Source organism: Vidua macroura, chromosome 12 (assembly GCF_024509145.1).
Source record: "Vidua macroura isolate BioBank_ID:100142 chromosome 12, ASM2450914v1, whole genome shotgun sequence".
NCBI lineage: Eukaryota > Metazoa > Chordata > Aves > Passeriformes > Viduidae > Vidua > Vidua macroura.
In genome coordinates, this window is record NC_071582.1 from 15,513,447 (window position 1) to 15,532,461 (window position 19,015).

The following is a 19,015-nucleotide window of genomic DNA, read 5'->3' on the forward strand; positions in this document are numbered from 1 at the left end:
AGAAATTGAAGAAGGAAGAATGGACATGAGTAACACTGGAAAGTTTGACTGTAACATCAAAGAGAAGAACAAAAAATTTTGATGCTCTCACAGCAATTCAGCACCACTACAGATATTTACCAATCAGAATGTTCAGCCTTATTATAAAGTCAGAGTTAACATGGTGGAGAGACAACAGATGTTAAAAAAAAGCAGCAAGGCGATGGAGGAAGAATGAGCTGTCTGCTGAGTGCATGTGGGCATGGCAGGTGGTGAACAGCAACTGGGAGAGCAGCATGCAAGGACTGGGATGTGTGCAAAGAGAGAAGTCAGGAGTGAGAGACTAGCTGATGATCAGACAAGGAATGTCTTCTCCATATCAGTAATCTGAGCTTTCACTGATAGAAAGGTGCAGCACTCCCATTAGAAAGGGACTTAAATTTCTGCTCCTCCATTATTCACCATCTTTGATTATCACCACGTGGCAATCACTGGATAGAGGGACACAGCACAACCAAGGTCTCTCATCTCTCACTGGGTTTCCAAGCATTCTTCCCTGTTGTGGATGAGGCACAAGTTTGTTTTGCTCCATCACTTATTTCTTTAGACCGTCTTATACTTCCCCCTCTGAAACACAACAGCAACAATTTCCCAGGTCCATCAGGGTCAGTAATTATTTTCTTATGCTGATGTCTCTTTCCCAGGCATATCTCGCTTCTTGCAGTTATGCACCAGATAAGTGAGCATTCAGCATCAGCTTCTCTTAGGAAGGAGACAGAAGCCAAACAGTTTCTAGCCAGCCCATAGCTCTGCAGGTGGACAAAGTCTCAAGTAGAGCTTGTGGAAGCCTGAGATGAAGATGGATGTTTCTGACTCCATCAGGGAGACACACTGCCATCTGCCTGCTCCCTCTAAAACTGCTTTCTCACTGCAGCTCTGCTAAAAGCAAGAAAGACACCGAACCTCCAGCACAGCCCTGTGTATAAAGAGATCCTCTGGATCTCTCTGGGCTGGAACACTCAAGCACAGGCCTACAGGAATACCCCAGAATGGCCATGTTCTTGTCCTGTCTGTCTTACAGCCTTCAGCGCCATCAAAACACAATCCCCTCACCGTTACCCAGCAAGGCTTTCTCAAAAAACCCCTCACAATAATCAGTCCACCATTTCACTACTGGAGCACTTTCCAGGATTCCTGCCTTCTGTTTAGTTTGCATCCCAACTAAAAATGCTCAAATGCCTCTGGGTGCTTTGCTGTGTACAGCTTTACCCCCTGTTTTCATAAGCAATTTTCAAGTGCTATAGCATTCACCATTTGATTCCTAACTTTCCAAGAACCCCTGCACCATTCAAATGCAATGAGGCCAGGGCCACAAATATGTTAACTGTGACAAAGAAAGATGTCCTGGTGCAAGCCTGAAAAAGAATTCATTGCTTTTTCCAAACATGGTGAATTTATCTCAAGGAACCAAAGTGTTTCTCACATCTCCTGACCCACACTTCCCAAAAGACACAACCTGCTCATTTGTATGCAGCTACCAGAGCAGACTGCTCCAAAAGCCTGGAGCTTCTCATGCCCTGAACCACAGGACAAGGAGAAAACTAGAATACATTCTTGGCCACTCAGAACTGCAGAAATCATCCAAAAAACACCAGACAGGATGACTTCTGGTATGTGATGCTCTATTTGATTTTACACTATCAGCACCATTTCCTAAATTCCAGCTCCAGTACCTTGGAAAAAAGAAAAACAAACAAACTCTGAAAATAGACGCTGTCTTTTCCTAAAATCACTCACCACTCATACCCAAACAACATTGCTGTTATTTATATCCTTTTCTCCCTTTCTGTGGAAGAAACAACAAATTGGGAAGGGAAATAATTATTTATCACTGACTGGAGAAATTCCCTATTTCTGCCATTATACCAAGCCCCAGGACAACCAATGCTCTCTAAATCAGGGCACCATCTCCCACAGGGCTGGGAGTGCTCCCAGAATCAGAACTGGTATAGGAGACTCCTGCACTACTGCCTCTTTCCTATGCATTGCTCTTTGGAACCAAGGGATGAGGGAATATCAAGGGAGAATGAGGTTCAACAGGATCACTCTGTCCAGCAGCACAGCACAGAAAGGAAAGTCAGAAAGAATATGAAGAAAAAAGCTTACTTGATTTCAGCAGAGCTGCCAGAGCCCCAATGGCTGCCCTGGGGAAAGAAGAGAGATGGAGAAATAATGTCAATTTCTTCAATAATTTTTGTAACCTTCATCTTCACAGTCTTCTGGGCCAGGCTTCCCATATGGTCTAAACTGACAGTTTATGATGGACTTTGACAGAACTGCAATGTTTTACACCAACAGAGGATCCAACCTCTACAGCTGACTCAGTTATTCTAAAAGACCATTAGCCCTCTAGCTTTACTGTTACACTGATTTGTAGTGACCATTAAAATTTAAAGCAACACCCACAAAGTGATCTAACAAGTCTTTAAACTGCTGCCCCAGAGCTTTTTCTTTGTACCAGAGACAGCACTTGCCCACTCCAGACACAAGTGCTTCTAACTGCATCAGCAGATAACTTTTATATCAAGCTGGGACATCAATGTCAAGATTTCCAGCAAAATCCCACTCCTTTTTCTACTTTCCCAAAGCAAGCTTCACCCCTATCCTCCCTCCCAGTTTTAACAGAAAACAAAACTGAATTTCTTTTATTTGAAACCACACCTTGCATTGCAGGGGTGTTTAGAGGGCCCCACTCAGAGGAGGACTGGTAGGAAAGGTGCTAAAGCTCTGAAGTAAGACTGCTTGCAGTGAGTAAGGGCAGGGACAGACATTTCTGAGGACCTGTGTCATTTCATTGTCCAGGTAAGCAAGTGAACCTGCCTGACTGGTTTGGCTGGGAGCTGGTCACCAACACTTGCAGCCTGAGAAGTTGAACTGAGACACCATTGCTCCCCAGATTCTGGAGGCAAGTACCTTCCTCATGTGTTAAAATCTCCATCCCACTTGTCTCACAGGAGACTTTCGTTTCCAGTCATGTTCTGCTGGAGCAAGATCCCTGCTCTAACATGGCTTACTGCTGTGAAGCTTCAAGTGCCCAGAGCTGATTAAATAAATACAGCTACAAAAACCTCCGTGTGCAAGGATTCCTTAAAATGTAATCTCTTTACAAACCAATCCCCAAATAAAATTGTATTAAATTCCATACTGAGCCAATTATCATCCTGCATTTTGTGTCACCAAGCTCCTGTTCTTTGAGTGTCCTAACAGCAGCTGAGATGAAGATTCAAGAGCCAGTTCTTGCTGATACTGGGTCAACATCTCTATCTAAAGTCATTCCATCATAATGAATCTGTCAGAGTTCAACAACAGCTTTACAGACTGCAAAGAAAACACACTCGAATACAGACAGAACAGGAAATCAGTAGCTAAAAATCTCACCAGTGGAAGCACAGCCATGCTTTTATTACTTCTTTAGCTCCAACTGAACAGCAATCATTCACATGGTGGAGGAGTAATGCCATCCCCCAGCTATTCAGCCTGCTTAGAAAAGGAACACTCCACAGCCACTGATCACTCAGTCTCTCCACAAGCTCAAAGCCTGGGACAAAGTAAACAACTAAGCAAGTTAAAATTCCACCCAGAGCATCTCCCAAAGCTCACACTCCAGTATGTCTTTTTAAAGAGACTGCTCTGCATACCTATATTTTACAGGCCTAATGTGATGTCTCAATCACCTGCTAGAGCAGCAGAGCAATGAAGAAATGACCAGAATATCTCTGGCTCCAAGCAGAAGAATTCTCAGTATTTCCTCCAGGCATCTCTTTTATGTTGTAGGTGCTTATGAGCATTGCTAAAAGTTTCAGCAGAGCTACACTACTGTCATAAAGACAACATTGCCAGCAAACCTCCCTTCAGACAATAAATCAGCAAATCTGGATCTTCCAATACTTTTGGGGGAGATCTGTGAACCACATTGTATGCAGACAACTTCATTCATCCTCAAAGGATCTCAGAATTCCCAGAGCACGTTCTCAGTCTAATCTCCAGTTCCAACTGTCCAGGTAGGGCCTAGGTGCAGGCCCGGTATACTGACTCCAATGATATGCATTGCTTTAGAACAGATTTTGAGAGAAAAAAAAAAAAACATAAAAGACTTGAGGATAAACTGCAAAACAGGTGAAATAAGTTTAAGGGATAAAACAGACTTACCAAGAGTAGGTCAAGCCAGCCTAACTTGGTATCTTTCTTTGATAGGAAAACCAACTTCTCTACACAAGGGAAGTGTGGTAGATCAATTTATCTGCACTTCAATAAAGCATTTGATATGATGCCACACTGAAAATTATTAGCCAAGCTGGAGAACATGGGGATTAGTCTAAGAATTACAATGTGGGAAAGGATTTGGTTAAAGACTCAATGACAGGAGTTGTGCTGGAAGAGGAATTATTAATCTAGAGGGAACTTAAGTGTAGAAGTCCTCAAGGATCTTTTCAGACTGATCTTATTTCAACTTTTCATTAATGACCTTGGCACTAAAAGTCAGAGTATACTAACAAAATCTGCTGACCGTGTGAAGTCAGGAACTGCTGCCAATAGCAGGCAGTTCAGAATATCTTTCAGGAGTAACGAGATGTTCTTGAGTTCTGAAGGAATAGAAATGTGATGAAATATAATAGTCAAAGTGCAGGGTTAAGCATTTAGGGTTTAATAAGGATTACTGTTATGACCAGGGGCTCATAATTTGGAAATGAGTAGAAGGACACCCTGGATATATGAGCCCATTAAGGGATAAGGACAAGCATAACCAACAGGGTGACAACCATGAAAAGGACAGATCAGGTCTCAGAAATCCAGTGGAGAAGGGAGCATGGACATTCTCATAGAAGGCTTCACCTGAACAGCTGTGTGCAGAACTCAGAAAGAACCATGCAGAAACCTGCCAAGGAAATCATTATGGTACCAGAGACATAACTCATTAGGAGTCTTAAAGATCAGAGTTTAGTCACCTTAACAAAATGATAGTCAGAGACAACTGGATTGTTCCCTTCAGACACACTGGGTGACAGAGAAGTAAACATTGAGGAAGACACAGAGATACTTAGGCTAAGGAAAAAATTTGGCCCTAGGACAAATGGATATAAAATGGCCATGAATAAATTTAGCTGGAATTGAAAGGATGGGTTTTAAGCACTGGAAAATGAAGGCATGAAACATCCTCTTGGCAGCAATGGTACAAACAACCTAATGACTTTGAAAAGGCAGTCTGGATTGCTTATAATGGGACTGCCAGGCCCAGTTGCCAACGAGGAAAGGATCTGAGAAAAGTGACCCAGGAATGACTGTACCCCTATAGCCTTACATTTTAAACATAGATATAATGGGAATGAAATGAGAAACGTGTATTCTAAGTGCAGAGTTAATCACAGCCCAGAAAAGAGCAGCTGCACCAGCTTAAGATGGAAGTCCAAAGAGTCCAGTGTCCTGTGGCCAGCAGTGCCAAGGAAAGCATGCAAGGCCACAGCAGATACACAGTGCTAGGGCTTGCAGAACAGATTCAAACTCCAGCAGTTTTCAGTCCAGAGGTCACATAAACCAGCAATGGTGCCTTTGGGAGGGCTTTCAGCTCTTAGCTGACTTTGCTACCATATATTTGCCTGAAAATTTTTGAACTTGTGTAAACTCTTAGCATTTATAATTATCCTGGAAAAGGACTTCACACCTACATTTGTTTTAAGTTTGGACTTTCAATCAGCATTGTAATTTGCACATTAAGTCAGGTGTTAGCCACCCCCAGAACATTACCTATCTTTGATGCTGAAAAAAGCCAAACACACAAAACACCTTATGGGAAACAATAAATCATAGAAGAGGAATAGAAGCAGAATAGGCTTTCACTGAAAGCAGCAGCAAGACCATTGAAGCATCAGTGAGGCTACAGCAAGCCAGGCAAACAGTGTTTGTGATAATACCAGCACCTCTTAGCACCACATGGCAAACCAACAGCAGCTTTGCTGGTGTCAGGAGATGTAACGAGATGAGTAAGCCTGGGACAGGAATGCAGAGAAAGGAGTTCATAAATTGTGTACACGAGCAAGGATAGGGCAGAAGGAAGATGAGAACAGGAAGAAAAGTTTGATAGCAGAAAGATGACTTGATGAGCCATATGCCAGACCAGAGAATTTGATAGTGTGCCCAGAGCAAATCTCTGCATTTGTCTCAAGAAGGGATGGAGGGGAGATGATGAGGGGAAAAAGGGATTAAATCATTAAAAAACTTTGCCAAATCTGTCCAGATGCCTTTCTATGATTTTCTGATTTTTGTGGTAATATATTAGCAAAATCTTAGCTGTTTCATCAAGTGCAGTGTATCCCAAAGAAGACTCATTTATATATGATGTATAAATAAAGTTGCACTATCTTATAAAGCATAATAATAAATGCTGCTCCATAATCAGAAAACATTAAAAACTCCCTGTAGTAGCAGTCGAGACAGTCACTCTGCAGAATGGAAAACTTTGAAGTGTTTCCAAGTCAGCAGCTTGGATATCTGGGCAAGAGTACAACGAGCAGACAGATAGACAAATGCAACTTCCAGATCCTTTGCTTAGGAACCAGGGGCAACAACAAAGAAAAACTCCATGTCCCAAGCCAAAGCACAATTGGATTAGCCAGTAAAACCAGGCTGTTAAAGAGCCTGGACAAAGGAGCCCTGTACCTAGGTCACCCTTTCAGATCTGAGCTGCCAGGATATTTTTTGCTGGAAATCACTGCAGGTAGAGGAGACTGAAAACCAAGATCCCTTCCATTTTCTTCTGCACTATAATCTCAGCTCACAGCACAAGGCACTATGATGGACAATCCTGGGCCTGTTTCTGTCTCTTAAAGAAAACAGAAGGACTCCTGAAAATACAAAACCCCGCTCCAGAAGAGAGATACAGGGTTGAATGCATGGAAGGATTTAAAGACTCACAGAACACATTGATGCTGCACAACCAACCAGGACCAACCTGGAACTATGGACAGGGGACAGCAGAGAAGCCAAAGACTGAAAAAAGAAATTAACCAAGAGGGCTCTGTAGATCAGCCCCCAAGTACCTTAACCATCCTTCCTTCTGTCAAATTGTGCCTTCTACATGCTAAAACACACTCTTCAAATTATTGAATGAAAGCTAATGACTTGGTGCTTTATTATCAACATCTTCGACATGATGCCAAATTCCTTACAGCAATTGCACCTGGATGATAAAGACATAAAGCACTATTTTTATAGAAATGTAAGAAAAAGTTCTGCCCTGGCAGAACCCATGTTGGTCAACTCCTGCCCTTCATCCTGCTATTTCTCATATGTCACCAGGTGACACAAGGAAAAACGACGCACCACAGCTATGGTCACGATGAAGAGACTATTTTATTTCCTCTGACTCCAATCTTTTATAGTTCTCAAAAGGTGCCAGTGGGTTGGAGGGTGAACGTGCCACCTCTCCAACGACACTGCACAAACTACCTGTACATCAAATTTCTCCGCCTCTATGAAAGAATGCAAAACAATAGGTTGTTTACAGAAAGTTGTGTGAAAAAGTTCTCTACAAGAATGTAAATTCAGAAGGCTTTAGAAAACTCTTAAAAATCAGGGCAACACTCATACACTCACTTATTGCTGTCATCATTCTTTATACCACAAGCAGTGTGGGGAAGGGAACCTGCAGTATGTATTTGTACAGCACCTGGCACAATGGGTCCCTGACTCAGAGCTGAAAAACCATAAGCTTCCACAGCCCCTCTCTCCAGGCAGTATTAAGTGCCCTCAAGTGTATACATAACCTGGCTGCATTTTGCCTCAAACCCCTGGGAGTTGTACTTAACTACTGGAATTTTTGCCATCACAGAACCACTCACTGTAAAGATGATTTCACATTTGACAACTGAGAGACATTCAGGAACAACATGCAGACACCACAGCAATAGGTGCTTTATAAATCCTACCAGAAGGTAGATCTCATCTGAGGCAGATGCCTTGAAAGTCATTTCCCCGTGGCCCAGAAATACAATTCTGAAATATACAGGCACTTGCACAGTGATTTGTTTTAAAGACTTAAAACCAGCAGTTTCACAAGTCTTGGAAATATGAGTGGGGAAAAGCTGCTTATGCTGCTGGCATTTTCACAGCAGTGCTAGTCTAGGACTTATGCAAAAATACCCATCATCTTGTCCTCTTTAATTCCAGCTTGTTAGCAAGGCATTAAAACTTACACTGAAGGCAAAGTTTGCTTACAGTCTGTAATGTCCCACACACTGCCAACAGGTGGAGTTTGGAGATCCAGCTGTTGTGTACAGATGTGCTTTCAGTGTAATGCTGAAAGATGAAGGGAAAAAAACACACACACTCCTTTTCTAATGGATACATACATTCCAGTGGCCAGCATGTCTCAGTTCCCAGGTTCAGCTCAAAGTCCTCACTGCAGCATCTTCCAAACATCTCTGCCTGCTCTGAAGTCTGTCAGGTTAAAAGCAGTGAAAAGGCACAGCCTTCCAGCCTCTTTCATCTCTGCCTCCCAGAAATAAGAGTGACTCCAGGCTTATCCTCCAGGCATCCTTACAAGTATCCTACTTTTTCTTGGGTACAAGTACAGAAGTGGAGACAACTGTATCCTGGAAAGTCAAGCTATACTTTACAGCTCTAAATTAAATTAACTTCTATGTAGTAACAAAGAAGAACAAGGTACATGAAATGCGCTTCAAACCTTGCCAGAAGAATGCCCAGGCATTTCTCCCAGTGCAGTGCAGAGCTGGCACTGCCTCTCCAGGCAGAAGCCATACCTCAGAAGATTATGTCAGCTCCCTCTCCAGGGTCAGATGTCACCAGCATGGCAGAGGCTGTGACAGCTTGTCATTCACATCAAGATAAAGGGGCTGGAAGGTTCACAATCAGACAGAATTCTTAACAAATTAATCACCCAGGTTGACAGTGTGAGAACAAAGCTCTTCCACCCCAGGGACACAAGGAAGGGGACTGGGAAAGGGGCTCAATACTATCCTTGATTGATTAAGAGGAGTGGTGAGGACACTCATTGAGGCCACATCTGCTAACAAGCAGCAGCAGAGCCCTATAGAACATCTCATACACAGTTAAAGTGTGTCAGGAAATGTGGTTAAGTCCCTCTCCTTTCCCCAGGCAGCTGTCTTCCACTCCCAATCCAGTTCAAAAGAGCCTGGTGTTCTCTTGGCTCACTCCTTAGCTGTCATTTTATTTGTAGCTCATCCATTCCCAGCAGCTTTTGCTCTGGAAACCACAAGGATTGACATGAAGACTCTGCTGATGAGAGAGTGTGTGTTCCACACATGGGGGAAGACACCCAACCTCATTCTTCTTTCTTCTGGATCATTCAGCCTTAAAATGTTCTGAGAGCTGTGTACACCCAGAGAAAGAGCAGGGACAGGGACACAATCTCTGCACCCTGCTTAGGGCATGATGAAGTCAAAAGACACTTGGCGACATACCCAGGAACCCTGGGCTCAAATCTCAGCAGGACAACTGGGACTTCTTTCATGAAGAGAAATTGAACTGCAGGTGTTTTGCCACTAAGGAGTCTCTGATAGTGAACGATTCAGGGAAAGTTTGGGGGTATCCAGGGGTTTATGATGCCAGAAAATAAGGCTGCACACACACCATATTGCTGGCAAACCACTGTAAGATTTTCATTTTATGAATACTCTCAATTACTGACAGTGAAATATCCAAAGGCAGCTTGTGTTGCTGACAGTCCAGGTAGAGAAGTATCTAACATGTCACTGCTTGTGCCCAGAGCAATTTGAGAGCATAAAAGGGAGGCTGGTTTCAATGCAATCAAGGCTAAGAGCCATAGCTCTTCCTGACTGCTGGTTAGTACAAACCATCTCTAAGGCAGCAGTAATCTCAGGGTACAACATCTTTAAAAAGCACTTTGTAGTGAAAGGTTCCCTTGAGCTATATTTTAAATAGTCACCTTTCCTGCATGGAGCTAGGCTGCTGCAATGGATGGGAAATATGAGGTCTCATTTCAGCTTTTCCTGTGGTTTTCAGAATTTTGAGGTCTGTTTTGTTTGAGGTTTTTGGTTGGTTAGTCTTTTTAACAAAGAAACAAACACCTTTCAGAGAAGCTAATTTAAAAAAATGTGTACAACATAAGAGACTTGAAAAGGACATGAATTATGAAGCTGAAGGATGAAGAAAGCATCATCTTCCTTGATCTCTTCCAAGAAAGAAGAGTGACTTGTACAGAAGCCTTCTCTTTAAGCAAAAGTCAGATATTTAAGAATAAAAGAAGGAATTACTTATTTTGAATACAAGATAAACTCTGTTCTTTTTAATCTAATGGTATTGTTTCCATATTACAAGGCCCTAGAAATAGATCCATCAGTCTGAGTTTATATTGCACTTCACTTCCCCTCTGGTCCTATTCAGATGAAGCACATCCATGAGGTCCAGTCAAAGGAAACTCAAAGTCTAAAATCCCTAGGGAAGAGGGTTGGATTGCAGAGAGTTTTTTGAATGTGCCAAAGCTGGAAGCTGTTTCATATGCAGCAGCTGCAAGTGCAAAAAGAAACCTATGAAATTAATCTTCTTGCATGCAATGCATTTATCAATCCCCCTGAGCTTCCCGAGGAGGTATCACTTCCCCTGTTGTGCACACAGGTCAGGCTGTTTCTATCCATTACTCTTACCCAACACCAAAGGATGGTGGACAGAATTAGACCTGCCTGAAAAGCTCATATGCAAGTGGAATTTCAACAAAATATGCAGAAAAAAAAGGTGCAGAATAACCCACCAAATCTTTCCTGTTTTCCAGCCATTCACACTTTTCAACCTTTCTAACGACTGTGGTCCCTAAGTACATCCACAGATTGCCCTCCAGCACTAAATTTAGTGTGAATTGGGCACTTTACAGTTTGTTGGTCCTGACTGATGCTGCCAAACAAGAACATGCTTGGAAATACTGGGGTATACATTTGTATGCCGCACGTGCGCACAATACTGAGCTTAATTGGCATTATTAAATCAGCCTCAAATTGAGAACAATGCATAAACATGCTCGAGAATCACAAAGTAACAGTCTCTTACAGATTCACAATAGGCATCTTGACCTGAATTTAAAAGGCATTTCTATGTCTAAACATGCAGGTAGCACTCAGCAGGATTTTTCCAAGCTCCTTTGTATACTAAGGTCAGAACTACTTTTTAACTGTACAAGTTAATCCATTAACCTGCTGAGAGGCTTTCTTTCAAGGTTGCATTCCCTTTCATCCTCACACATTTAAATATCTCTGAAAATCTGGACATTCATTCAAAAAATTAGGTCTCACCTAGGTACCTTCAGTCAGTGCCAATAGCCAGTTTTAAGAAATTTTTCAAATGTATCTTTTGTGCTAGAAAAAAATGCCCATTTTACCCACCATGTGTGCCAAAACAGAGGGCTGCAAAACATATGCTGCTAGAAATGCATATACTGACTAGTTTTGTCACAGATAAGCATGAAGTTTTAAGGGGCAAAAAATGTTGCAAATGCAGAGCAGAGAGAAAAGCTTATTAATTTGCCTGGGATTTTCAATAAGGATTTAGCAGAAAAAGCCACCCTCTCCTCTCTCTCCATTCTGTGGTTTGTCTTGCTGGATAGTGAGGGCAGGGGGGTGGGGATACTGCTGAATTGTGCAGTATATCCAGAGGTACATCTGCAGGAAAAGGAGCCAAGGTGTGGAAAGCAGACAGCTTTCCCACTGCCCTGCAGCAGCTTTTTGGACCTAAGACTGCCAGGCTGTGACAGGGGAGACAGAACCACTTGAGGACTGAACAGGTTCACCCAAAACAGGGCAGATGCTGCAAATGAGGATGCATCTTCTGCAGAAGTTGTCCCTGCAAGCAGGCTGAGCCACATCCCCAACAGCAGCACCCCTACACCTGCTGTGACCTTGTCCTGGCCTCATCTCCACAGCTCTGCAGGACAGAAGTAGGACATCTGACTGCAGGGAAGGCAGCCTGCAGCCTGCAGGTCAGAGATGAGGCTCTCTGCATCCACAGTTCCTCGAGATTTGCAGCATTTCAAAGAACAGCCTGTATAGGACAGCAGTGGGAACAGCATAGGTAGGGTCCTGAGAAAGAACACGATGTTGGTTTATTCATTTCACTAGAATGCACAAGAGCCAGAGAAACAGGTTTAACTGCTAGATCATCCATGTTGCCTTCCACACAGCACTTTGCCCAGCTGGTGCCTGAGGCTCAACATGCAGGAAAAAACTTTGACTCCAACTTTGAGGAGATGGGCGGGAAGACTGCCAGAGGCAGCCAGAGCACAGCATCAGCTTTCCCCCCGTCTACAAGTGAGGGGATTTGAGAGCAGGCAGTTCACACCAGCCACAATTGCAACACAGATCACTACAGCACCGTGGAACACGTGAGGCTGGTGGTAAGGCATCATCTGGCTGCTGAGGTTAGACCCAGCCTAAACCTAATCCTGATCTAGCCACCCACACACTAATGAATTTGTTCAGTTGTACATGCCTAACTCCCTGTTAAGCAATAATCTGGTCACACTGTAATGCCGGTGCCTGTTCTTCACAACATTTAGCTAGAATGTTTGAAAGGAAGATAAAGTCAGTAAATATCAAAATGCAACATGTACTGGGTCAAATTCTCTTGATATTTGCTGTTTGAAAGCTTCAATGTCACACTGGCATAACTGCAGGGGCTTTTTGAAGCAGTAATTTGTAGAAGCCTAAGTGATGAAAGTTAGGGGTTGGGTTTGGTTTTTTCCCTTCCTTTCCATTGGAAATCTTCCATTTGATATAATCCAGCCAAACCCTGGGATCTGAAAACAGACCCTATCAAAGCCAAGGCTGCTAGAAGTTAAGGTGTAAATATAATGATGAAGCAACAGGGATAAAGAATTAAAATTAACAGGAAAAATTCTGAGCATTATTGGGATGGTTTTTCTACATGCCTGTTTTTTCTACATAGTAAAATTTGGAACATGGTTAAAACTGGAATGACCACAAAATTTTAAGTGTAATTTTAAATAATTAAAAATGAGGAAATTAAGCTTTTGATTAGACAGTGACAGCTGTTGTGCCATTGCAGCATATGCCCTCTGGTCCACACAAAGCCTGAACTGTATCCCTTCAACACAGGAAAGAAACACATGGATTTGGTGTGCTGAAGTTATAGAACGGTGCTCTCTTTTCTATTCTGCAGTAATCTGTCTTTTGCTGTCTCAGAGCCATGACCTTTCCAAGGTTTGCACTTCAGGGGGAGTTTCCATTCCCATCCCCAGTGCTGCAGCCATCCACGCTGGGAATCAGCAGCCTGTTCTTCCTCACCAGCCACTTCCTCAAGTCTTCAGGTTCTCCCCTCCACATTCCAAGCCCTGCCTCCAAACACCTCCCACAGCAGCTCAGCCCTGGGTTTATTTACAGATTTTACTGGCATTGCTGCAATTCCAAGTGTTGCCCTGCAGATAAAGAGATTGAGAAGAGCTGTGCCAGCATTAGTGAGCCAGAGCCCTGTGCTGAATCTGTGCCACTGCAGTTACAAAACTTTCTCTGCCTAAAAAATTCATTTCACCTTCATTGGCAAATATTCTCTTATTTACCTTCTCTCTTGCATTCTCTGTAGTAATTGTTTAATAACCATTCAAAAGAGCCTGAAAGACTGAAGACTTTGGATCTCTCTTTTACCCACTGGAAATGAGTCTCTTGTGTTGCCTCTATCTCTAAATCCAGTTACCCTGCTGCTGCTACAGCTGGTGAGGCTCCAACAGTGCTATCAGGACAGGGAACCCTGCAGCAGAAAGGCTGTTGCTAAGGCTTTGACAGTGTGTCATATAACTCTGCTCAGGGCAGGTCTAATCACTGCTGAGCTTTAAAACCACTGATAGTTCTAGAGACTGGCTCACACTCTACCTGCCAGCATTGTCAGCACTGGTGGAGCTGGGCAAAAGCCTCAGCAACCACAGGAAATTCTTGGGGCTGATTTCCTTGTAGGGAAGCATTGTGCAAATTGCTTCTGTAGGAGCTCTGCATTGAGACTTATTTTCATTGTTTCTTTCCAATTTCCCCTGTCTATCTTTGGTCTGAAAACTTCTGTAAGGAGGATTTCACAGCTGCTTTCTACCCTCTTCATAAGGGCAAGAGGCTTCTGGGTGGGAGGAGAAATGGCAATAAATCAAGTGAGAGGCAAAGAAGAGGAGATTCCTGGGCTCTCACATGTGCTGACACACAAGTGAGTGCCCTCAGCTTTATCTGCTCACTCTGGCCTCTATCAGAGATTCACGTCATTACCCAACTCAGTGATTTCCGAGGGGGAATTCTTTCTTTGTCTCCTTGACACAGGAAAACCAATGTAGGCAAACAGGCAGGGTGGGCACCCGTTCATCATCTCTACGTGCACATTCAGATAGGCTTTGTTTGGAAATCCCTTCCCTCCAGTCCCCGTCCCTCAGAGCTGTCTGGCTGAGGTTTTCTGAAGGCTTGGCACTTCACAGCCACCTCAAACATGATTACAAGGTCACATAACCACATTGCTCAACCCTCTCCTCACTGCATCAGCTCCACATTCACTCCACAGTCTACTTCAGCTGCATCCCACCGGAACATAAAACCTTTCACAAATTCACTACTGTTCTTCTCTCCCCTTTCTCATTTCCCCCATCTATGTTCTCACTGAATGCCTCAGAGAGAGCTTAGTGTACTCTCACTACCCTTAAAAAAGCATGAGAAAGGTGTGGGTTTAAGTGTATGAAAAGTCTGATATCAGGTGACTTGCCCACAGCAACACACAACGTTTCAGCTTAACACTTCAGACACAAGAGATCCTTTGTCTCCTAACATTAGACTTTTTGCCGTCTTTACTCCTATAGGCTCACCACCACTGCTGAAAGATCTCCCTGCACTTCCAGATTAGGAGCCTGCACACTGCACATCTCACAGATAACTCATCAACTTCCAGAAGTCATCCCAACCCTTCATTTCTTCCTAAAGTATGAAATATTTTATAATCCTTCTAGCTGTGCTCTAATTTAAAAAAAAAAATTAATAACTCCACTCTGGTTTGACATGCTACTTACAAAATGCTTGGCATAACCAGTTCACACTAGTCTTGACCTAACCTCCGATAGGGGATTATCATATTCAGCTGCAAGACAGCATTAATAATATTAACAATTCATCTAACTCTGGGAAACACTCAGAGATGCAACTGATATATGAAATCAAGTCACACCTCCCATTTGGATGGGAGTGACAGTAGATTCCATGGGATGTATTCCACGGGATGGTTACATGAGATATACACCTCAGAGAGGTCCTAGGAGGCAGGGGGAGTGCAGTGAGGCACCCAGGTGTTAGCTTTAATCTGATTAGAACAAAGACCAACAGCAAGACAGATTCAGCAACATGAATAATACTCCTGCACTGGATGACATGTCCTAAGAAGTTTGGGCAGCCCATGCTGGAGGTCCTGTTGCAAACCTGAGCATTTGTTAGGAGAAGGAGGAAGATTAAAGCTCAGGCAGAGGCAATCTCCTGCCCAACAAACCCAGAGTTGCCTGCAGTACAGACATACCCAAAACCATCACACGAGGCCAGCCATGAACTGCATCTGCCATAGCCACCGGCTGTGAAAAGCCAACTTGAGAACAGCAGGGAATTGCCCTCACAGCATCTTTCCAAATATAGCATTCTGGCTCATCAAAGGGGAGAAATAATGGGCAGGCAAAGAAAGGCCTTCAGCTGAAAGCATTGTTCCTCTTTCAAACTTTGACCTGAAATAGATGTGCAATATAAGCTAGACCTAAAAGAAAAGGGCAAACATCTCTTTCAAAATAACAGTCTCACCAACTTGCTCCATTTATAAATCAGTTCCTTCCTTCCCATGACATAGAAACTTCAGCTCAGAAGTGAATTTCTCTCCATATGATGCTCACTCACCAATTTTTAATGCCTCGGAGGTGGGGGCATCTGTGGTGAAACATGCCATTCCAAAGGCTGCCAAGAGATGGCACCAGGATTTCTGTGTGCCCCGTGTTCGCCCAGACCTCTGGAACAACCTTGGGAGATGCTGCTCCTCTCCGCCTCATCAATTCCTCATCTATTTTCAAATCTCGCCTGAAAACATCTCTTTTCCCCTTGTCTCTACCTCTTAATTTTTCAATTTCTTTCATCTACTGCTATTAACAGTACAATGCCAGTAAAGTGTAATTCTGAAATGCAACTCTATTTGTTCTACAAAGCAGCACTGACATACCGCCAGTCTGAAATGAGATTTTGTAACTGATTATTGATATTAGAACAGGTCATTCTTTGAGAGAAACCACACAGACCGTAAAAATAATGAAAGAGAAGGAACTGCATGAAACTGGGACACCTGTGGCTCCAAGATCATTTCTTCTATTACAATGGCTCATTGCAATAAATTTGCACAGTAGGGTTTATTTACTTATCTTAGTGATGCAACCATCCCTGCTTCATGTTATCTGAGATTTTAGTCAAGATGAAGAGATACTTTATATAAAAAAAACTTTCAAGACAACACTCTTTCCTTTGTTGCATTGTCTCATTCAGAACAGTATTTTCTAGTTTTATTTAGCAGGACTTCTAGGATAAATCCCATGTAGATCAAGGCCAGATGGGAAGCAAGTCATTCAGCTGTGATATAGCTCAACAGAAATGTTTTTCCCTTCCTATGAATTTTCTACACGAATCAAGTGAACCAAATAGTGTCTGTTTATTCTCAAAATGCTAAGCATTGATTAATTTTGACCACATTCCAATAGAATCATGTGTTATTTTCCAATTAAATATCCAGACTGCTCAACGTGATTAATGACAAAGCACAGACTAACAAGATGAATTAAGAATGATTTGCTTTTGATCTTCTATCAGGAGCCATTGCCAAATAAACAAAGGCATAAAGCTGTATATAGAGCATTCCTCAAAAGGAGCCCATCACAACAGCTTCTCTATCAGGTTGAAGAAGAACCTGAAAACCTGAACTAATCACCATGTTTGTGCCTTGAATTCCTGCTCTTTCTCAAAATACAGTCTGGCAGTGGCCAGATATACCACATATTCTGTTCAAGAAGAGAGCAGCTGGAAGTTTAGACCAACCCAGGAGATGGAATTGCAGTAAACATTTATGGTGGTCTACCAGCAAGACATTATGCAGGATTAAGGATAAGGGGAAAAAAATCAAACTGCCTGCACTGTGGTCTAGGGCACATTTGCAGTTGGATCTCTTCCATATGCCTCCCCATCATTCTCAGCAGAAGAGGCAAGTCCAGTATTCAGGTCATCCCCAGTACACATCTCCTCTGTCTTTATCTAAAGAGCAGAGTAATATATATATATATATAACCCTATATTCAAAACCTAATTTGAAGCTGTGTACAGCCTCCTAACTTATATCTTCAGCATTTTCATGGTCTTCATATTCTCCTTGGTCAATCTGACACAATATCTGATTAAATATGGCTTTTAGCTTTACATGTGCTCTTTGATCACTTTGGCATTTCGCTTTTCACTTGCATGAGCTCTGCTTCCTGCAGCCAGTAAAAATCTCCTCAGCTCCCACTATGACAGAAGTATGTGATACAGGAACCACTTCATGGCTATGGCAACAGTGACATCAATATTCCTGCATGTTTTCAGGCTCATCCCTCTCCACCTCAAATCACCCCTGAGCACTTAGCAGCAAAGACAAGACACCTGTGGTATTCTCACTCCTCCTGGGTTTTGAGCCCTGACACCAGATGGATTTGACTCCACTTCACAAATCTCTTTCAGCAACCTTCTACCTGACCCAGCTTTAAATGCCCATCATGCCACTTCCAGGTTGCCCACTGCAGACTCATCCTCCACGGCACAGAGAGAAATAAACATTTTCAAGACCCCAAGTTTCTAGAGGCAAACATTTACCACACGTGAGGAGAATTTGCTTCTTTTTCCCTTCAGTATGTGAGGAATCCGGATATCCACCTCAGGTGAAATAGAGTTACATAGGAGGATTTCCTCCCTTTAATGAAAAGGGAGATTATCAGCAAGCATTTGAGGCTCTGGAACTATCCAATAAGCACCAAATAGAAGAAGAATTGTGATCAAATGTCAGAAGTGGGTAATGCTGGACATGAGCAAAGGCAGATAATTTCTGCATATCACATTTTCTAGTGAATTAATTTGGCACAATTCCCAGACCTTTTTTATTCATTTTCCACTTTTAATTAAGTAGTCAAACTTTACTGGAACAGCCCAATGCAGAAAGCCAAGTATTCTGAATACCCACAGAAAGAGTTTTTATTTCTCATGAATACTCACTCTCATTGTAATCTTTCATACAAGGTTTATGTGAACACTTACCGTGAGCCAGCTCTGCTCAGTGTGATAAATAGATGTACTCATAGAGGTTTGAAAAACAAAGACATTTTAACAGACTATCCTAATTGCTTCAATAAAACTGTGCACCAACCTTTTAACAGCAGAAAAGGAAAACATAATGGAGGGAATGACCAATGTACCAGTCACCCCACCATTTGCCATTTTCTAAATGGCACAGGTCTTCCTCTTATGAAAGGAGAATAAACTCTGAGGGGTTTTCTTTCAGCCTCTTTGATACTCTATTTTCAACATGAGGAGTCCTAGAAGAGCCTGCACAATACATAGCCACAGACAACTCAGGGCCTCCAAAGCCACTGGTGAGGATACCTGACAACCTGGACAGAGTCATGCAGAAGGGATCAGCTCCTGGCTGGCCAGAGAGCAAACATCTCCCACTGTCACATTCCACAACCCATCCAAACACATCTCAGAACAAGTAAGATGGGAAAACAAGCAACAGTGTTGAAAGGGGCACTGGAAAGTAGGAGAGGGGTGGAAGCTGTGGAATATACAGGGAATAATAAGGATGAAAGGTGAAAAGAGCAGTGATCATTGCACTGCGTGAGGCATCAGAGATGCTACATTAGAGAAGGTGTTGATGGAGTGAAGATTTGAGCATCCCACACACACTCCTATCAGAT

At 42.8% G+C, this 19,015-nt stretch overlaps 1 protein-coding gene across 1 annotated transcript in view; it reads right to left on the reverse strand.

Moving 5' to 3' along the window:
- Window positions 1–19,015, reverse strand: part of AGBL1 (AGBL carboxypeptidase 1) — a 248,241-nt gene that overhangs the window by 219,660 nt on the left and 9,566 nt on the right. The window contains exon 6 of the mRNA XM_053988729.1: window positions 2,146–2,183. Coding sequence (XP_053844704.1) covers window positions 2,146–2,183 — 38 coding nt within the window. The remainder of the gene's footprint in view (window positions 1–2,145; window positions 2,184–19,015) is intronic.